Consider the following 22,956-nt stretch of genomic DNA (forward strand, 5'->3'; position numbering starts at 1 on the left):
GCTCTCAAGAGGAACCATAACTATTTCACATTTTGTCAGTTTAGTGGCTAATTCGTACGAGTCCAGTCAAAATGTAGTATTTTAAAAAGGACGCGTCAACCATCCCAACCGTCATTGAGAGATGAGCACATCATACTAAATTGTATGGGTGAGATTGTACGAATTCATACGAATTGGCCACTAAATCAAGAAGTTTCGAATTGGCATGAGATTGTGTTGGAAAATAATCTTTAAAGTGCAAATAAAGTTATTGTGCAGATTACCAAAAATTAAGCTTTGATACATTTACAGTTGAAGAATTTGCTAAATATCTTCATGGAAGATCATCTTTACATCACATTCTAAAGACTTCTGACATAATAGAAAAATGAGTAACACTTTATTTTGATGGTCCATTTGAGTATTAGTAGACTGTCTGCTTCTTTCAACAGACATTTAACTGACTATAAGAAACTTTGCAAGTGCATGTCAACTTACACCAACCTTAACAGACTACTTATAATCTAATGAGAATTAGTTGGCATGTAGAATGCAATGTAACTTAAATTCAACAAACAGAGCATCAAAATAAAGTGTGACCGATAAATTAATCATGTTGACCCATTATTAATTATTTGATACCCATTTATTTTAAAATAAGTGTACGTTACGTTTGGATAATCTCTCCCTTCTTTGCATATTATTACAGATTATAATATTATCACAGATATAAACCCTTTTTAACTATCTGAGAAATAAACAAAGAGACAACACAATGTTCCTTGAAAAACATTTTAATTGGCATATTGGTATAACACTTCACAAGCTGTTAAAGAGAAATTTCTCAGAAGTGTCATACAACCAGTCAAAGTAAGATCTTTTTTCTGTAATACACGCACATACACACACGCACACAAAAAAAAGCCTACACAAGCACCTGCAGTTGGTTGTGGTTTATTCAGAGGAAGGAGTATAGCCATACAGATTTAACGGCTGAAACGTGAGTGCTTGCGTATGTATGCATGGAAATTCTGAAGAGGTTCAACCGAAAGCTCGCCTCCCAAGAACCTCACTGCATTTCTATAGTACAGACAGAGGCAGGCGACACTGCCAACTCTCGGAAGAAACAAATGTAGGAGGGGACTATACCAGATCTGACGCTGTTAAGTGCAAGTGCTAAAACCATAAGATGAAAACACAAATCTTAATGTTAGCCATATCGTTTTAACAAAATCGGTCAGAATCTGAGAAGTTTTAAGAATTGAAGAGTTACGCGGTAGTTAACAAAAGCAAAGCATGGTCTCAAAAATCAACAAACTTTCAGTCGAAAAATGATTGTTTTAAACAATGCGTTGAATATAAGCAAATCTGGCAAGTATTTTAATTAGCCTAACAATCTACTAACACACTTGCGTTACTTACTGTATGTATGCAGCTAAGTTACTTCCATTTCACAGAAACTTAATGATTCTTTATAAAAGGCTACACACAAAAATACAAATAAATACAATGAAGATTCTCAGAAGTTGTCTTTAGCAAAACAAAATATGTGAACAGGGTTCCCACTTTAAGCCAAATATCAAAATCCCTGAGTTTGACTAAAACGGAACAAACTAGAATGGAAAAACAGACCGCTTACTGTATATATTTACAATATAATAACAACACACACTGTAAAAGGTGAAAACTTCAATCACTTCAGCTTCTTAAAACTAAATGAATACATCCACTTAATTTATTATGGTTTCAGGGATAAATAAGTTAGAAAAACTTAAATAAATGAAGTCATTTATTTTAGTTGATCCAATGAGGCTTTTTTTCAGTGCAATAATAAAATTGTTTTATGGCTTGAATATCTTTTGCATAATTTTTATAGCCACTATGAAAAAAAATGTAGAAATTACCTGAGATTTTGAAGTCATGTATGCTTCGTACAGTTTGTGTGACTGCAAAATGCTCCCTCTCCCATATTTGACAGCTCAATATTAGTTTTACAGAGTTTACATTTAGCTTTTCTGTCATCTTTTTAACACCCAGTATTTGAAGTGGTCATTTTGAAGGCAAAAATTTATGTTATTCAAGCATTTTATAGTCTTAATTAACAGTTAAAATATTTGATTTAAGTGACTGATGATGAACGAGAAAAAAAAATAAAATGGAGCTGAAAAGAATACTATTCAAAACAATAGAATAAAATTATAAATAAAAAAACACCCCCAAAAAATACATTTTAATAAAAATAGAATAGAACATTAAGCAACAACCAAAAATCCCTGATTTTAATAAAAAAATCAGCCTGATCTCATGAGGAAAGATTGTCAGTTTAGTGGCTAATTCATATGAATTCATACATGTTCAGTCGTACAAAAATGTACGATTTTTAAAAAAAGAGGCGTGGCACCCAATCCCGCCCCTAGACTCAACTGTAATTGGGGATGAGCAAATCGTACTTAAATGTGGTAATGAGGTTATACAAATTCATATGAATTAAGGTCTTTGCCAGTCTGAAATTTTAGTTTGTGTTTTTTTTTTCGTATTCATATGCAAAAAAATCGTCACATATGTGACACACCTTGCACACTGAGTCTGATGCGTAATAATTAATCCATTTAGAAAAAAAACGCAAACATTTCGGAGTGAGTTCAAGCAGTGATATTTTGTTTTCTTCTCTCTTTTATCCAAGGTAATTAAAAGAAAGAGGAACAGGCTACATATTGTGTTTATCCAATACTGCCCTGCTGAAAAATCCAGCTTAAACCAGCCTAGGCTGGTTTTAGCTGGTTGACCAGGCTGGTTTTAGAGGGGTTTTGGTCATTTCCAGGCTGGTTTCCAGCCATTTCCAGCCTGGTCTTAGCTGGTCAGGCTGGAAAATTACCAGCCAAATCCAGCTAAAACCAGCCTGACCAGCCTGGTTAAGCTGGATATAGCTGGTTTTGGCTGGACTCCCAGCTTGGTTAGGCTGGTCAAGCTGGTTTTAGCTGGTCATCTCCCAGCCTGACCAGCTAAGACCAGGCTGGAAATGGCTGGAAACCAGCCTGGAAATGGCCAAAACCCCTCTAAAACCAGCCTGGTCGACCAGCTAAAACCAGCCAACCAGCCTAGGCTGGTTTAAGCTGGATTTTTCAGCAGGGTGCATTGAGGAAGGAGAGTTCAGTTCGTTATTAAAGAGCTGCGCTGGATTATCCCGAAATGCAAAGTTTATTTCAGGAAATCAGTGAAATTTTAATTCATTTCTTGTGATACTGCACAAATTCACGTACGTGAAAAAACTTTGAACCGAGACTGGCAGTACGTATACACATTATGATCGATGGCGGCCCGTTGATGTGTCGAAGCAACAAATCGAAAGCGGAACATGCTTTCTATTATAATGTCAATGGGCAGTACGTCAAACGGACACACAAACCAAACAGATGCAGGGCAGTGATGCACCAGTCAACTGCCCGCCACATTCTGACTGTGTCCAAAATTGCATAATTCCATGCTTTATAGTGTGCTAAAATCAGTATGTGAGCCGAGTAGTATGTCCGAATTCATAGAATTAGAAAATCAGTATGCGAGAAGTACCTGGATGACTTACTATTTCCGGTGAGATTCTGGAGTGCGCATCCCTTGCACGCTGCGCTATCCCATAATGCCCCGCAAGAGAATTCATGAATGGATGTGAGGCGACGCAACTGATGCAGGTAGGTCATGTGACCATGACAAAATGGCGGATGTAGTACGTCCGAATTCCATTCATACTTTTCACATTCATACTGTATAGAACCTACTTTTCTAACGGCCGAGTAGTACGTTAAAATTAAAATGCAGTACCTACTAAGTGGTAGGCAGTTTCGGACGCAGCCGCATCTCATGCACGCTATGCTATCTTATGATGCACCATGAGAGAATTCATGAATCGGAGTGAAGCGATGCAACTGACGGGGGTAGGTCACGTGATCATGACAAAATGGCAGATTTAATACGATTTCAATTCATACTGCTAACATTCAAAATGTATAGAAAGTACTTTTCTAACTGTCCAGTATTGTTTAAATTTAAATGAGTACCTACTGAGTAGTAGGAGACTTCGAATGCAGCGTCTGTCTTTATTTTATGCACTGTGTTTGTCATAAAGTTATCCAAGTTATAGATAAAATGACAGCATTTTGTATTTAACTTTTCACTTGTACGGTGCTTCTGAATTGTCAAAAATCCCCTCAAAATGCTTTTTTGGATGCGAAAAGTGGAAAAAAACAAACCTGGTTTGAATTTTTTTCGATCGATGAAAGTTTCAAATTGACATGTTAAATGTTTTATGATTGACACATGTAAGGTCGAAATAATTTTTTTATGTGCGAAAATATCAGACGAAAATTTTGGATTTAGTGTGCGATAATCTCAAGCTGCTAAATTAAAAATGATTGAAACGAATTGCAGTGAGATTGTGTTGAAATATATAAAATTAGATTAGTCAGTACCCACTCCAAATCTAGAACTAATCTAAGAAAAAACATTAAGATCAGAGGCAAAAAAAATAGTACCGAAAAATAGTAGCGGCTTGAGATTACCCAAATAAATACGTCTGGGGGAAAAAAATAATAAGTGAAAAATCATCAGAAACATCAAATAATTTTTTTCTTTAATTTTTGTTATTGTGTTTGCAATAAAGCATTTGGATTTAAATGTATTATCTTTCCATTCCTAAAAATTCCCAGACATTCCATATCTGGAACAGACTTTTTAGAATTCCATGATATTGCAGAAATCCCCTGACCCGTGGGAACCCTGTGTACATCATTTAGATACAGGAGTTTATCAAATATCTCTTAGGAGTGAATGAGTCACTACAAGAACGACTGAGGCAAACAACTGTGGTGGCATAGAAATGACATCCACCAGTCAACCCACAGACAGCGGTCAACTGCAGTGCACATTCTGCCAAGGTAGAGATTTAAATTCACTAATCAGCGGATTTCAAAGTAATGAAATCAATTCACGGCTTAAAATAAATAAGCCGCCTGAATTCAAATCAATGAGCATTTACACTACAAGTGCAATGCGATCCAAAGTGCAAACCACCTTTGCATGTAGATAAATTACATGAATGTTTTAAATTCATGTCATAAAAAAGAGGTGTAAATGAGATCCTAAACATCCCCTTATGTACGCAGGTTTCAGAAAATGACAATTAAACATTGGTTTTATGTTTTAAATGGTGTTGAACAGCAGCTTGACTAGTTATATAACAACTACTATTTCTTGCATACAAAATATTCCAAAAGAATATACAAAAAGAAACACTAAGGCCAATTAACCTGTTAGACAAGTAAAGACAGGCACTTTTCCCCAGATTCTTCAACAGGCTTTCTGCATGTGCTTTCTAGAGGGAACAAATTAAATAGAGATATAGACAGTAAATAAATGCTGCACACACAAACAAGGTCAAACTGCCAAAGTAAAAGAACTTCACCTTTTCGAGAGTTTGCTTTCTTGAGGTTATGAACGCAGTGGGTGAATCTCTTGCCGTACAAGAATCCAGCCAGGAGAAGAGTAATAGTAGCACAAATTATAATCAGCCCTAGAATGAAATTCATGTTAAATGAGAGGCACACAAACTGTAATTGAATAATAAATCTGGAGATACTGAAGGAAAAGTAGGTTACAGAAGATGTAGAAGCTGTCTGCTTTTTCTCCGGGAGAGTAGGTCGTAGTTCCTGATGTGGTCTTAGTCTCTGAAGTGGTCGTAGTTCCTGAAGTGGTCGGAGTTCCTAAAGTGGCTGCTAAAGTGGGTTTGGCTGTCCGGAACAAGGGAATTAAGATTGTAGGAGCTTTTATCTCCTCTGTCTTTATGTTATTGCAGACAACATCTGAAGTAGTGGTGCCTGAGATATTAACCCCATTTTTACACCTATAGATTAAAGGGGAAAAGCATTTGTTAAGTCAAAATTAAAATTCAACTATTTACTCATGATAATTACAAACCTATATGACTAATCAGAAAAGAAGATATTTTGAAGAAAGTTGTAACCAGAGAGTAACAACTGATTTCCATAATGTTTTTCCCACTATGGTACCACTAACTGTCTGTCTGGGTATCAACATTTAACAAAATATATTCTTCAGTGTTCAACAGAACAAAACTCATGAGAGACAAAATGAGAAAATGAGATTATATAAATAAACACATATAATTGAACTCAGAATTATTAGGCTCCCTGTTATTTTTCCCCAATATCTGTTTAATGAAGAGCAGATTTTTTCAACACATTTCTAAACATGATAGTTTTGATAACTCATTTCTAATAACTGATTTATTTTATCTTTGCCATGATGACAGTAAATAATATTTTACTAGATATTTTTAAAGACACTTCTGTACAGCTTAAAGTGGCATTTAAAGGCTTAACTGGGTTAATTAGGTTAACTAGGCAGGACAGGGCAATTAGGTAAGTTATTGTATACCGATGGTTTGTTCTGTAGACTATCGAAAAAATAGCTTAAAGGGGCTAATAATTTAGATTTTTTATTAAAAACTGCTTTTATTCTAGCTGAAATAAAACAAATAAGACTTTCTTCAGAAGAAAAATATTATGAGACATACTGTGAAAATTTATCTGCTCTGTTAAACATCATTTGATTCAGTCATTTCACTTTTATGGCAAATAATAGGTTATTTTTTTATCACTTTTAACATGAAATAATTTAACATAAACATAAGAGGCTGAGAAAAAGACTCATTATAGAAAAAAATTTCAGATGTCACTTAGAGTAAGTAAGACAGTAATGTGAACTTATATAGCGTATTTATTGTATATGCCCATACACTCAAAGCCCTTCACAATCATGAGAGGGGTCTCTCCACACCACCACCAGTGTGCAGCATCCACTTGGATGATGCGATAGCAGCCACAGGACAACAGCGCCAGTTGCCAATGCTCTCACTGTAAGGGTCAATGGAGGGATTTGGCCAGGAAACCAGAGTTTTATAAATTACATATATATATTATATATATATATTTTATATACTTTTATTTATTTTATAATATATATATATATATATATATATATATATATATATATATATATATATATATATATATATATATATATATATATATATATATATATTATATATATATATATATATATATATATATATATATATATATATATATATATATATTATAATATTATTATATAATATATATATATATATATATATATATATATATATATATATATATATATATATATATATATACTGGGCAAAATTTCATTTAATCATGATCAATCGCATCCAAAATAAACGATTGATTTGACATAACCTATATGTGTTTTCATATCTATATAAATACACACATTCATGCATATATTTGAGAAAATATTTGTTAATGTATATGATATAGGTTATATATAATTGTAAATATCTAAATATGTCTTTCTGTCTATCTCTTTTTAAATGAATATAACTGTTCAATAAAACCGTTTTGTTTGAATCCAACAAAAATTACTGGCTATATTCAATGATAAATGTCAAAAAATATTCATTTTCAAAGCAGCGTTTACTCATTTATGCTGAAAACTGTATACATATCATGATGATGTTATTACAGTACAAATATAAATGACTTAAAATATGGACAAACTCAACAGTTGATTTCTAAATTATTATTATTATTTAGATTTTTAGTGTTCAACATTCTTCAGAACATCTTCATTTGCGTTCACCAGAATAGGGGAACGTATTCAGGTTTAAAACTCCCATTAAGGTAATTTAACATGTTTACACAATAAATAAATGTTAAATAAGTTAAATCGGTTTTCAAACATTTTATCAATTTGATCATTTTGTGCTGAATCATCAGACAAGCACAAGAGGGCGCTCATTTACATTGCATAAATCTGCTGAGATGACTAATATGCTTTAGGGTTTCAGACTGAAAGTCATTCATCTTTTTAAAATGGGATTTTTTTTTATGCGTTGGCTCCCTCTCACCGAGTAGGCTACACTATAGAGCATGCTCTTCGTTTCCCATCATCTCCCTATAATGACAACAGCCCCTTATGAAAATCAACCATGGTTTAACTACAAACCTAACAGAACAAAAACAAAACTTAGTTGTTGAACCATGTTAACCGCACATCAACCAGCTATACAACCCATGGCAGCCAACTGTGGTTATACAAATAGTAATCACTGCGTCTAAAAACATGCTACAAGTTCCCTATAATAAAACCTGGTTTGTTTTTTGTAAGAATGTTTACACATTTGAATTGGTACTTGAGTCAAGATATATCATTTGACATTGCTAAAACTTACTCCTTCCATCTTTGACAAGCTGTGTCATCTTTATCTGTAAAGAATCCTTGGCTACATGTTTGGCATTCATTTCCTAGAGAAAAAAGTCCACATTTCATTAGATGCACTTTAGTCAATTAAGACTAAAATTATATATATATATATATATATATATATATATATATATATATATATATATATATATATATATATATACATATATATATATATATATATATATATATATATATATATATATATATATATATATATATACATATATTATATATATATATATATACATATATATATATATATATATATATATATATATATATATATATGTATATATATATATATATATATATATATATATATATATATATATATATATTCAGTTACGTAGGATTTAACGGTTACCTTTCTTATTCACTCCAGAACCCTTTTTACAGACACAAACCTCTTCTTTTAGTGTATCGACAGGTGTAAAACCTTGCATACATCTGCACTGAGTGTCGCTGGTAAGTGTACACTCATTGATTACATGACTGCCTGAGAAAAACAGCAATGCAAGTTATTGTTGAAAATAGACTTTTATGTAATTGCGTGTTTTCTTACACAAATCCAGTGCTGTTAGCTAAACACCAAATTCTATGACACAGTACACTATTGCTGTAATACAGCATTCTTAAATGTAAATCTAGCTCGCGGTCTAAAAGAATAGACTGTGGCACTTACCTTTTTTGCATTTGCTGCAGTTGTAACAGTGAACACTGTTTCCACTTTTAGGGCTGTATTGACCCTTTGGACAGTTCTCACATTTACCTGTGCTGTAGTTTACCTTCTGACCTACAATACATGGACATCTTTCAAGAGCTGCTTCATGTGACCAATATTACATTCAACTCAACAGAGAATTATTATATAACCATAATCATACATACCTGCTAGACACTCTCCTGTAGCGCTTCCAATTCTATGAAGTAACAGCAAATATAGAAGAATGGAGAGGACTTTCATGTCACAAAACATGACAGCGGTAGCCCTGTAGTATAGTGCTGGTTCTGTGCGAAACTCTCAAATGAGAGGAAACAGAGGTTGACATTTACCCCCAGCATGCATGAGCACCCGTCAAACCTCACCCCGCTTTGTTTCCGACGCACCCACAGTCTCTTTGTGGAACGAAAACATGCAGTTATGGAAAAGTATGTTTTTCTTGAGTATCATATCAACTGTGACGTTAAAGACCTTTTATTAGAAGATATTATCAGAAAAATATTTTAATCTGACATGTTAAATTTGATAGCTGTGCATTGGATTGGTGGATGCCAGTGGTTACAAAATAAAGCCAGACATAAAAATGCTCTAAAAAATTATTTAGATCTTAAGATTTTGGTGAAGGGCTGGCATTCTATATATATATATATATATAAATATATATATATATATAAATATATATATATATATATATATATATATATATATATATATATATATATATATATATATATATATATATATATATATATATATATATATATATGAGCAATATCACACAAGTAGCAGTGCGATATGGCTGTATATTGGCACTGGTGGGAGGCATGCGTTGTGCCTTAGTGCCCCCACCAGTGCCGATTTACAGTCATATCGCACTGCTACAAGTGTGATATTGAGCAGTTTGACGACATAATTGTGTATATAAAAACAAAATCAAACATGGAGAGTCTCAAAACCCCTTTTGGATAAGGAACTACTTTCTTCCGCCTTTGGATTGAAATCATAAGCTGACAGTTAAACAGCTGTTAAAACAGTTAAAAGCATCTTTTAAACTTTAGAATTTTAGTGTCTGCTTTTTGCTGGCTGTATGTGTGCGGAGTAATACACAAACTGTAAAGAGGCTGTAGGAGTTCTTATATTGCAGAATATCGCACGGCTTTCAGCCAATCAGATTTGAGAACCAGACAGAACTGTTGTATATATAACAGCGCCGGTGTGTGTATCCTGATAGAAACCTATGTTTAGAATTCTAAAATGCATGTCGCTTGGTGGCACTGTGTGGCGCGCCGCCGAGCGGCGCTTCTGGTGTGCGACCTGCTTTACTGTATGTCTGATAAAACATAGACAAAACATGGAACAAAAAATCATCAAATAATAGCTTGCCTAATTACCCTAACCTGCTTAGATAACCTAATTAACCTATTAAAGCCTTCAAATGTCACTTTAAGCTGTATAGAAGTGTCTTGAAAAGTATCTAGTAAAATATTATTTACTGTCATGGCAAAGAAAAAATAAATCAGTTAATAGAAATTATTTATTAAAACTATTACGCTTAGAAATATGTTGAAAAAAAAATCTTCTCTCTGCTAAACAGAAATTGTGGGGAAAAAATAAACAGGGGGGCTAATAATTCTGACTTCAAGTATATATACAGTATGCTGCATTATTAGCCTCCTTCTAAAGTATTTAATTATTGTCTATCGCTGCTTTAAAAAAATATATTATATATATATATTATATATATATATATATATATATATATATATATATATATATATATATATATATATATATATATATTCAGTTATGTTTTTAACATTAAATTCCAATATTTATAATTTCATGTAGCCCATACTTTAACTAATAAAAATGAGGAAAAACTCAACAAAATGATTATATTCTTACCAAAATTTAAAACAACAAAGATATGTATGAATGAAAGGTGATTTAAAGGGCTCACATTTGCTTCTTGAAAGCATCATCTCTGGTTTTGATTAATTTGATTGATTTTGATGAAATAATTTGCAAATGTAAAGGTGCTCTCTTTGTGTATGAAATGACTCAGCCATCTTTGCATATACTGTAGGAAAAACCTAATCTTGTGCAACAGTACCGAAAACAGGTTATGTCTGACACATTTAGCACAGAGCATCTGAGGTATAGGGTTTACCAGACTGCTTTTTACAGGAAAAAAGGGTGTTACGCATATGAAGGGAATAGGCGTGTTCTAATCAACCCTTTATCATCAATTCAAAAGCATTGGACAAAACTTAGTGATGAAAAAATACTGAAAGTAGAGTTGCCAAAGAAACACAAAAGACATTATAATGTGTTCCAAGAAAAAAAAACAGCCTTTGTAAAGATAAAGAAACATCAATGAAATGCTTCTGTCAGCAGAAAACAGTGCAGAGGTTCCGTTAACCATGATGACACTGTGTAGATTTCATCCTGTTCCGCTTGTGAGTGAGACATCTGTGATCCACTATAAGAAGTTCATTCACAGAACAAAACTTACTTATAAATATGTATGGAGCTATATGAAAACAAAGAAATATAAAGAAGAGAGAGAAAGAGAGAAACTTTGACACACTAGGTGTTTTCCCAATTTAACTGAGCACTGAAACAATAATGACTGTGTTGATCTTTAATAGACAGCTCGCTTTGAAGATAAAAATAGAAAATGAAATAAAGGTGATGGCAGCGGGGAATGACGCAGTGGTTGGAATTCACACTCTCAGTTGACCTACATCTGATCAATAAAATACTATAGTTTACTTTTTAACACTACGCTAAAAGAAGGATATTCTTTCAGTAGCATCAGTGCACTGATATTGACTTATGGAAAATACTTTGAGATTATGGATTATGCTTAGTTGTTTAGTAGCTTTATTGCCAGCTCAGCAAATACACTCTCAAATCTTTAACATTTGAAGCGTCAAGATGGCAAAGTTTAATCTCATAGGAAGCCTCTGTTGCAAATTAAGACTTTCGGTTTGTTTCCAAAAAAATAAGTTTCCATAAGTAGGTTTTGGCAGCGATTACATAAATTAACCAGTTTTTTTTTGTTCCACATAGAAACATTTGAGTGGACAGTTCATGTTTTTAAGGAATCAATTATTTCCTGTAAAGAACATTATAATGATCTATTCTAGAACATATGAGCGTATGAGTGGCGCAAAAGGTAGTGCTGTCGCCTCACAGCAAGAAAAATAGCTGGTTCAAGCCTCGGCTGGGTCAGTTGCCGTTTTTGTGTGAAGTTCGTGTGCGTTTCCTCCGGATGCTCCGGTTTCCACCACAGTCCAGACATGCGGTATAGGTGGATTGGGTTGGCTAAATTGTCCTTAGTGTATGAGTGTAAATGAGTGTGTATGGATGTTTCCCAGAAATGGGTTGCAGCTGGAAGGGCATACGTTGCGTAAAAACCTGCTGAATAAGTTGGCAGTTCATTCCGCTGTGGCGACCCCAGATTAATAAAGGGACTAAGCTGAAAAGAAATCAAATGAATAAATGTATTCTAGAACATTTTCCACTTTACAGCAACTTGTTTAGAAAGAAAGCTTCTGGATTCTTAATACACTAACTTCCACACTAAAAAAATGATGTCTGCAAAATTGTTGCAAACTATTTGGGTTGAATTTAAACAAACAAATTATATTTAGTAATGTTCAAATTTATTAATTTGTTTAAATTTAGCCAAAATAAATAGTTTACAATCACTTAACTTAAAACATTGTAGTAAATCCGAGGAATCATCTTTGAAACTTTTTTATTCAGTGTACTTCATTAAAAAAACAACAACTTTGAAATCCAACAATATAAATGCAATACAGGAGATTTTAGATTCTGTAACTCTATTTCCCAAATTGTATTGTGTATTTAATTTTTATATGTTTTATTCTGTATTGGAATGATATTTTATTATCTGTTGGGAATGACTTTAAGCCTGTGAGGCTGTATTTAATATATATAATTGAATAATTTATTTCCATTATAGTTTGCCTTGTTTGTATCATTTACCTTGTTTAGACTCTCAGAAGAATAAAGGGTTAGCGTTCACCGAAAAATGAAAATTATGCTACTAAAGGTCCTGCTTGCTGTCTATGGACGATGTCAAATATCTATAATTTGAAGAAATATCTTAATTTGTGCTCCAAGAAAAATGCAGGTCTATATATAAGGTTAGGAGCAACCTGATGGAAAGTAATTAATAAAATATTTTTCATTTTGGTTGTTATCAGTTCAAAATTGTTACAGAGAGTTGGGTTAAACATTCTCCATATAGATAATTTTGAGGGATGTAGACAATAACAATGGCTTTAACGTATTTCCTGTTCCACATTTTTCATTTCCAGAGCTTTCAAGAATCCAAAAAATCCACATATTAATAAATAATGTTATGATAGCTATTCTAACATTACGTTATGATGGAATCGCCTCTTGTTACAGTTATGAAATAGTTTTGCAACAGGCAGGAAATGTTAATGGGCCAATAACATCCCCACATTGAAATAGTCTATATTAAAAATAATAATCAAGAGCATATGACAGCCGGCAGATCAGAAAACCACGCCATTCAAAATAAATGAACAAATAAACGTTTACAAAACATGGTTAAACTATAAAACTGTATCTTTTCATTTCATCATATCAGTCATTCATTCATTCATTTTCTTGTCGGCTTAGTCCCTTTATTAATCCGGGGTCGCCACAGCGGAATGAACCGCCAACTTATCCAGCAAGTTTTTACGCAGCAGATGCCCTTACAGCCGCAACCCATCTCTGGGAAACATTTCATCATATCAGTGTGATACTTTGTCAAAAATATATATATTTTTTGTTGTGTTCACTTTAGTAACGTTAATGCAGAAAAACGTAAATAATTACAACAAGACCATTCAAAATGTTAACAAATTAAAAAGAAATGGTCTATAATTTAAAGTTAAAAATAACTGCTTTACTTATCCAGCTGCAGGCCCGCAGAACCACACACATTTGAGGCACACACAATCTAGGACACACAATCTAGGCAAACCATATATGGTAACTAACTCTTTAGCATTATCACCACCTATTGAATTTCACAAATATGGTTTCCCATTTCAGTCATTATTATTATTATTATTATATCGTAACGATCATTTTAACATCCCTGCAGTTTCTGAACTCAAATTATGTAAATAAAAATAATTGGTTAAAGACACTTATGACTTTATTCATGTGTCCATACACACAAAGAAAACATAATAGACCGTCTAATTGTTGGATTAAGTGTAATAAACTAATTCAAGCTCTTAATATTATCATACTTGGTTAAAATCACTTTGTTGTAAAGTAAAAAGCAAACAATAATATGTAACTTTAAAATAAATTAGCCTACTATAGTTAACCATTTAAACAATATATTTATAAACTGATTATCTTAACTGATTATAATTATAACTTTATATATAAACTACTATATTTTACTAAACTGTCACTGTTAAAGCTGTTATATATGTATGTATGTATGTATGTATGTATGTATGTGTGTATGTATGTGTGTATGTATATGTGTATATACACTTATGATTTTTTATTAATAGTTAAATTGTTCCTATTTGTTTCCTATTACTGTAGTATTAAATTACTACAGTATTAAATGTGGGAAATCATTAATTAAAAGGTTATTAGAAAATTAAGCTAATAAACACTATTAAATCACTTGAGTAAAATATTAATATAGTGTTATAAATTTGTTACATGTAAAAAGATTTTTATTACATATAATGTATTATTGCCTATATAACTTGTTATTATTTCCTTCATCATAAATTAATCCATTATATAAATCAAACCTGTCCAAATGAGATCATTCAGCAAGGCCAGCAAACGAGTATCTGCCATATTATTGTCAGATAATAATGACTGATCAGCTATAATGACTGATTAAAAACTGTTCAGTCTATTATACTGAATGACGATCGGAAACACTGCTCCCCATTCGGCCGTCTCAATCGCAATATTTGTGAAATAAAGTAAAGTAAACACTATTGTTTATTGTGCACAATATTTATTAATCATATATATCAAAATATATCGGTGACGATGTCCAAAAAGACGTTATAACTTTAACGTCCGTCGTAACCATATATAGTTTGCCTAGATTGTGTGTCCTAGATTGTGTGTGCCTAAAACGTGTGTGGTTCTGCGGGCCTGCAGCTGGATATTATTGGGCCATTAGACCAAAAGGAACTGTTAAAAGAAAAACAATAATTAGGAATATATCAGAAGGAGGATTTAATGCATTAGATTTCGAAACTATTAACAATATCTTTAAAATCAATTGGATCAAAAATTGTCTTCATAACAATAATTCCTTATGGTTCTCTATCCCAAATCATATCTTTGAAAAATGTGGTGGCCTACACTTTTTGCTAACTTGTGATTTTAAGTGTTCTAAAATTCCTATTAAGATGTCAACTTTTCATAAACAAGCCTTGAATACATGGAAACTGATTTATAAGCATAACTTTTCCCCCCACTCATGTATTATCTGGAACAATCAGTATATTTTATTTAAAAACAAGTCCATATTTTGGAATGATTATGTTAAAAAAGGAGTAATTTTTGTTACAGACTTATTAAATCGTGTAGGGGATTTATATGATTACAATGAATTTATTAATAATTTTGGTTTAAAAATTACTTTAATTGAATACAAAAAATTTGTTCATTGTATTTCCCCAAAATTACTTCACCTTATTAAAACCGCAAAAATATATAACCATGTATCTGGCTCTCACCCAGAGCTTACTATTAAGGGCCTTTCTATCAAAGATAAAAAATGTAATAACAATTATATCAGGAATATCCTAACTGCAGATAAAAGTGTTCCTCCAATTGCAATGGTTAAATGGAAACAAGCATTCCCTTCATTCTTCTTTTCCCCAAAAATCTGGTCAGATATTACAAAATACATAATTCCTAATAAAGTAAAAGAAACAATTTTTAAAATATTACATAGATATTATCCATGCAATGATTTTATAAGTAAGTTTAAGGAAGGTTTTTCACCCTTGTGTTGTTTTTGTAAAAAGGAACCGGAAACAATTCTTCATTTATTTTTCAGTTGCAGTTACACAAAACAGTTTTGGTCCCAAGTTTCCTTACTACTTTTTGAAGTGTTTTATAAATTAATCAGTATAACTGAGCAAATTTTTTTTTTTACGGATTGCAACTCTGGATTACTGGAAATGGACAAAATAGCAAAAATTCTTATTTTATTTGGAAAGTATCACATCCACAAAACAAAATGTATGCTGACTGTACCAAATTGTAAACTATTTTTCATTGATCTAAAACTTTTTTATGATTCCCTCACTGCTATACAAAGTAATACCAAAGCTATTAAGACATCTCAACTACTGGAAAAAATACTTAATGTACACGATTAATTTTTGTTGTTAATTCCATTGTATACTGTTTTATGTATAACTCTGTACATCCCTGTTTGTTCAATAATAAAAAAAAGACCAAAAGGAACTGCTCTACTCTCTCTACTCTAGATGGCGATGATCACACCTAAAACCCGAATCTTCTCATCCCGTGAAGAAGAGATAGCGGTTCTGCTTTGTTTACTTTAAAGATGGATGCTCAGTTACACCTATTTTCTGAATTAACGGGATAATCTGCTTTAAAATTAACGTTAACCCTTAGAATGTAAGATAGCAAATACCCAGAATGGAGGAATCGTGGGATTTCGAGTTCTTGTCTCGCATGGTTGACAGTCTGGTCTCCTTTCTGTCCGAGTTTGTGGATGACTGGCTGGCAAACGACATGAGAGTCGCCGTGTTTAAAATACTCTTCAGCTGGCTTGTCGTCAGTCTCGTAGCCATCCATTTTGCCTGGAAAGTGTACGGGAATACGGTCAACGACATGTACTACAGGCAGGGTAAATGTCTGCTCTTTTATGGCGCTCCACATAATCAATGATAATGATTCCCATTACAGTTAATGGACGTTAAGTGGTAGGAATAAGACTAAATATGCTTTTGATTATGTCTTAGGGACTGGAGGACAGAATGGCGGGACTCCTGACACTCACCTGAGCGGATGGTAGGTGGCCTTTCTTGAGTACGTGACCAAATCGTTCAGGGTTGCCAGGTGTGTTTACCTGAAGACCAGAAATAGCCCAAAAAAGCGCAATAAAAACGCAGCATATACCACTTCTACTAATAAAACACAGTGTAAAGTGACTGTTATTCGTTTTAAAGAGTTTTGACTTGAAAAACCTCGGTTTAATGCTAATTCTCCCCAACATCACAAAACTAATAATCTAAGCTCAGTTTAATATTAATAAAACAGTTCAGCATCTTGGTCAATTAGAATTTTTGGGGACATTTTTAAATGTTTATTGTAAAAAAGCAAAACGCTTAATGTACAAACACATCAACCAGTGAAACACAAATTTTTGTCAAAATTTCTTGTAATTAACCCTAACTACACTATTGTCAAAAGTGCAGACCCTAATTCTATAGATGAAATCAACAATATCACGTTAAACATTTTCTCCCCCATTGAAGTCCATAATAATAAGTAAAGTCTTAACGTAACTTTACAACAACCAAGGGAAAAGAAATGTTAAAAAGGCTGTTCATAAAATCAAACTTTATTTATTACAGATTAACCCTTGCTGTCAAAATGATGTGCTTGTGCATGTCATTGACATCCCACAACAACATAGGGGAAAATGCTTTAAATGTGAAAACAGGGCTCATTCTTTTGCTAGTAGTGCAAATCACAAATATGATAGAAATTTGATTTTCCCCACTTGTTAAGTTTTTTTTTTCTTCCTTATAATAGACTTCAATGGAGTAGAAAACGCTTAACATGATGTGTTTGACTTTATCTTTGAAACTGGGACTCGTAATATTTGCAATACTTTGGGTTAATCACAAGAAAAGTTTGACGGAAATTTTGGGTTTCCCTGGTTGTTGTTTAGGTACATTAAGCCTCGTTAAGCTTTTTAGAATGTCCCAATTTTTGCAATATGTCAAACCTTGCAGCCAAGGGTGTAGATTTGCTCATGATGTTGGTGATGACATAAATCCCTATAGCACATGCGTAGAACAGCACAGATTCTCGTTCATGCTTTTATAAATATGAATAAAGGCTTTAAACACTTCGTAACATAACAAATAATGACACACATACCATGCTGCAAAAGTCAATTTACAGGATTTTAGTGCAATCTGGCTTTGACAAGGGATGAATGTAGAAAAAATTTAGAGAGGCATATGATGCAATTGAACCATTTTATCCTGATTTTTTTTTATAATCATGAACGGCAAAATCAAAACTGAATTTTATTTACTAAGAACTCCAAGCGAGCTTGACTTTAAAAACTTGTCGTTGCTACGTATGTATATGCCTTATACAGCGAAGGATGACTGGAAAATATCCTTTTTTGGGGGCTTCTCACATTAAAACGTAATTACAGCTGTCATTAACAGCATAAATAGACCCAGCCAATCACACACTTCTTATGTTTTTTTTTTTTGTGGGAGGGAGGATCTGAGAAGAGAATGTGATTTACCCTTTCTGTGTGTCTAGGTCACTACGGGTTTACATAGCTTTATTTAATTTTGAAGGTGATTAAGTTATTGATGGGGACATTTCAGTAATTGCAGGATATTTGTGGGGACACATCCCTTCCATCCATGCCAAATCTACACCCTTGCTTGCAGCAACATTTTCTAAGTAATCAGTTCGGTAACTTGACCTACAAGCTCACCTGTGTCCTCAACTGCCCTTCACAAATCATCTCCTGTGACATCATGGGATAGTAATCACTTCAGAATCAACTTTTTACCTGTGAATTCGGACATACTACTACATCATACACACATATTATCACATTTTTACCTAGACACATATAACATGTCAGGTTTTTGCTTAATAGTTTTTTTATCTTGTGAACACAATCCTTGAAGAGCTTCTGCTGTCAACAACTGGAATAAATTGCCTCTTTCATACACATGCATTTCATATCGAGTCTCATTATGAGTGAGCTTACAGTTGTTTATTGATGAGCCCAAAAAAAGTTTCAATAAACAGCACCTATTAAATCATTTTTGAAATTAGAAAAAATATTGGCATTTAATTTTATTAGGTCTATAAAAAAATGTGTAATCAGTAGATAAAGTTATACATACCCTAATGGTTTTCTTCTTCCTAGGGAAAGTGCAGCTGGTGATGCCATGAAAACCCACCGTGAGTGATGAAGTACCTCCAGCTGACCTCAGAGCACAGACACACTAGATGGAAAAAGGCAACTGCATTCCTTCAAGACACTTGTGCCATTATAACAACTTAAACAGTGTGTTTGTCTGTGAAGGAGTGGTGCCAGTCTCAAGCCCCAAACACATGAAAACGTGCTTGAAAATCCCTGACTGAATGGTGCAGTGCACTAGAAGGAGAGCATTAAGGGAGTGAGCTATGACATACAGAAGCTCTGAATAAGTAAATAGACTTTAGAGAAATGTTGGATTGAATTCTGCAAACGAATAGATAGACTTGAGCCACAGTATCATCATTGATTAAAAACTGACATGAATACTAGTCAAAAGGAAGGTCCCATATGTTCACATAGTGATCTGGTCTGTTTAAAGGAATGTTTGATTTCAGTGGAAAATAGATTTAACTGTACAGAGAAATAAAGACAAGTACCTCTACCTGGCTTTCAGATATTCAAAAGAATACTGGTGTCTTTTTGTTTTGCAGTGGATTATATAATAAATATTATGAATCTAACTATTTAGCATGTTCCGGCTTTTTATTTTATAAGCAAATTGTATTTTACTTACTACAATACACATCAAAAAGCACTTTATATATTTATATATTTATATATATATATATATATATATATATATATATATATATATATATATATATATATATATATATATATAAATATAAATATATATATATATATATAAATATATATATATATATAAATATAAATATATATATATAAATATATATATATATAAATATATATATATATATATAAATATATATATATATATATAAATATATATATATATATATATATAAATATATATATATATATATAAATATATATATATATAAATATATATATATATATATATAAATATATATATATATATATAAATATATATATATATATATATATATATATATATATATATATATATATATATATATATATATATATATATATATATATAAATATATATATACATATATATAAATATATATATATATACATATATATAAATATATATATATATATATATATATATATATATATATATATATATATATATATATATATATATATATAAATTATTCCAAATCTTACAAAAGTGCACTTCTGGCAGACTATGTTAGAGCAGAAAAATCATTTATTTCCCCCAAATTTGTGTTGCTTTCAAATAAATCAACCTAGTGTCAAACTAGTGGAGGTCTTTTTGGGGTGATGGTGGCAGCAGCATAACATGGACATCCATCACATTGGTCCCTGTCAGTCCAGGGTTGAGTAACCGTCGTCCTTCAGAAAGCTTTGAAAAGAAGGTGAATGAATCATTGTTGGCGAGAAAGCTGTCAGTGTCCAGCCCTTGAGACGCAGCCTCTTCTTTCAGTTCCCCATCAGCGACGGCCCCAGCTGCCTCAGTCGGGCCATCCTGTCCATCGGTTCCTCCACTGAGAAACACTGCACCACTCTTCACTTCTCCTTGGCTGAGCTCAAGCCCCACACGCATGGCCAGCTCCTGGTTCCTTCCTCCCCTGCCTTTTCCACTCAGTTTCACTGTGGGTTCTCCTCCTGCAAGCAGACAGGTCGCACCCCAGCCTTCTTTCCTCTCCCCCACGAGTACATTCATGGTGCGACACAAGTCCCAGCTTTCTATCCCGACCTCTGGCCCTAGCTTAAGTATCTCTGCAGCAAGTTCTGGAGGAGGTTCCTTTCCTGGGGAGCATGCAAAACTCGAAAGCAACCCATATAGTCGAGCAACAGAGCGAACATCACCACATACTCCTGGAGACAGAATGACTGGTCGAAGTCCTAATTCACTGGCCTTGCGGCTTGCACATTCAAGTGCAATAGTGTTTGAGCCAATTACAACATTTAAAACATTGTCTTTAACTTCTTGTGGCTGGTTCTTAACCCGCGACCCCTGGCCGGACATAGATTTACTAAGCACCTCTTTTACAGAGGACGGAAGAGAGTCAGAGAGTTTATAATTATCCAAGATAGCCCAGACCTCCTCTGGTGAGGAGTCACTCCTGACTGTTGGGCCACTGGCTATCAAATCCAGAGGATCTCCAATAACATCTGACAGAATCAAAGCCACCACCTGAAAGAGAATGTGATGTTGGAGAATATATTATTCTCAACTAACATTGTGGATTGTTGCTTAATTTTTACATTCATTTTTGAATGAGGAATAAGTCTTGAAGAGAAGAACCATTTTTAAAATAAAATGGGATTTTTAGATAAAGGGCACCTATGATGTAAAATCAACTTTGGACAGAACTGTGTGTAGGTATAGTGTGTCATAATATGTAACAGTATTTTGTTTTAGGGTGCTTTCACACTTTGTTCAATTGCCTGGACCGTATTCAAGTTCGATTGTCCCCGCTTGCCACCTCCTCGGTTGGTTTGTGTTCACACTGACTTTATTACTTCTGAACCCCGGTACGCTTCCGTCATCGAGCTGCTGTTTTGTTTACGGCCGTTGCTAGGTGACGGTCACGAAAGCAAGTGCCGAAATGGAAACGTCTGCACATGGCGGTCATTCTGCTTTTACTGAAGCTTTTGGTTTTGACATACAGAAAGCAACTCTTCTGCAAAAATATAACCAATCAAAACATTACACAGTTTCTGTAGAAGCTGTGTTTGGAAGAGACAAGCAGACATCTTTGTATCTACCCGGCTCAGTCCCGCGTAACACACACACACACACACACACGAACGAACATTATAAAAATGATAGTTTGTTGTACAGTTGGCGGTTAACTACCGTTATTTGGTACAATTGCATTCACATCAGAAGAGACCCGTAACAGAGTTCGCATGAACCGTACCCCATACCACCTCTTTCAGGCGGACTCAGCTACGGTTTATGGGTATGCACCCGAGTTCAGAAGACAAGTTTTCACTAGCTAAACGTACCGTTCTATGATGTCAAATGAACCCAGGTGCGGACCAAAAGTGCTAGTATGAAAGCACCCTGCACTGTTGTATTAAATTTTCATTAAAAAAAAACAAACATCTGCAGATGATTCACTTAACCTCAGGACTGTTTTTTCTTCAGTAGAACATAAAGATTTGTAGCTGAAACTGTCTTTGCTGATTCATTGAATGCAAGTCAACAGTTACCGGCACTTACATCATTAGGGACAGGAACAGACATGAACAGCTCAGGGCTTTCAGTTCAAATCTACATCATAATGGGCGTGGAGCGCTGCGAGCAGTGGAAGGAGTGGGCGTGGCCAGCTGAGCAGTGGAAAAAAGGGAGAGCGAACAACTGTTGTCAGTTGGCTCACAAAATGACACAAACCGTGAGATGACGCTTGATTTTATAGTTTACAAAGGTAAAATGCAAAGAAATAAACAGTAATTTAATTCCCTGCTACATTTGTTACTTGTAATTTCATTTAAACATAACCACAATCTGTTATATAATTATGAGGATAACCATGTAAACCAAGCGGCAATTTCCCGCTCTCTCTTGAGAAGCTAATACGCAAGTAACTGAAACTGCAACTCATCGAAATTCCACTAGACCTGGCTCTATAATACAGCAGATTTCTATTGAGACCACTGTTAAAATGGCCAACTTTACAGCAGAAAAAAATGTGTTTACAGCCTAGTTCATATAGCTAATATT

The 22,956-nt window shown here is 33.5% G+C and overlaps 3 protein-coding genes across 17 annotated transcripts in view; 1 reads left to right on the plus strand and 2 right to left on the minus strand.

Annotated features, from left to right (window-relative positions):
* Nucleotides 1-755: 755 nt before the first annotated feature.
* si:ch73-361p23.3 lies at nucleotides 756-9,648 on the minus strand. Its single transcript, XM_087257832.1, has 8 exons — nucleotides 9,208-9,648; nucleotides 9,002-9,112; nucleotides 8,684-8,815; nucleotides 8,285-8,357; nucleotides 5,628-5,872; nucleotides 5,435-5,542; nucleotides 3,114-5,344; nucleotides 756-2,714 (listed from the first exon to the last, which is right to left on the minus strand). Exons 1-7 carry the CDS (start codon nucleotides 9,293-9,295, stop codon nucleotides 5,283-5,285), a joined length of 819 nt encoding a protein of 272 aa, XP_087113958.1. The 5' UTR covers nucleotides 9,296-9,648; the 3' UTR covers nucleotides 756-2,714; nucleotides 3,114-5,282.
* A 6,897-nt stretch (nucleotides 9,649-16,545) lies between these two features.
* On the plus strand, nucleotides 16,546-19,831 carry tcta (T cell leukemia translocation altered). The gene is given in 3 exon segments (NM_001002585.2): nucleotides 16,546-16,970; nucleotides 17,086-17,134; nucleotides 19,257-19,831. Coding segments are annotated over 3 exon segments (303 nt in total). The 5' UTR covers nucleotides 16,546-16,759; the 3' UTR covers nucleotides 19,300-19,831.
* Nucleotides 19,832-20,451: 620 nt separating this feature from the next.
* Nucleotides 20,452-22,956, minus strand: part of glyctk (glycerate kinase) — a 55,802-nt gene continuing 53,297 nt past the window's right edge. For all 15 annotated transcript variants that reach the window (XM_087255989.1, XM_087255987.1, XM_087255982.1 and 12 more), the window contains 1 exon segment: nucleotides 20,452-21,420. In XM_087255989.1, coding sequence (XP_087112115.1) covers nucleotides 20,521-21,420 — 900 coding nt within the window. In that variant the 3' untranslated portion in view covers nucleotides 20,452-20,520.

This window comes from Danio rerio, chromosome 6 (genome assembly GCF_052040795.2).
Source record: "Danio rerio strain M-AB ecotype USA chromosome 6, GRCz13ab, whole genome shotgun sequence".
Classification (NCBI taxonomy): Eukaryota; Metazoa; Chordata; class Actinopteri; order Cypriniformes; family Danionidae; genus Danio; species Danio rerio.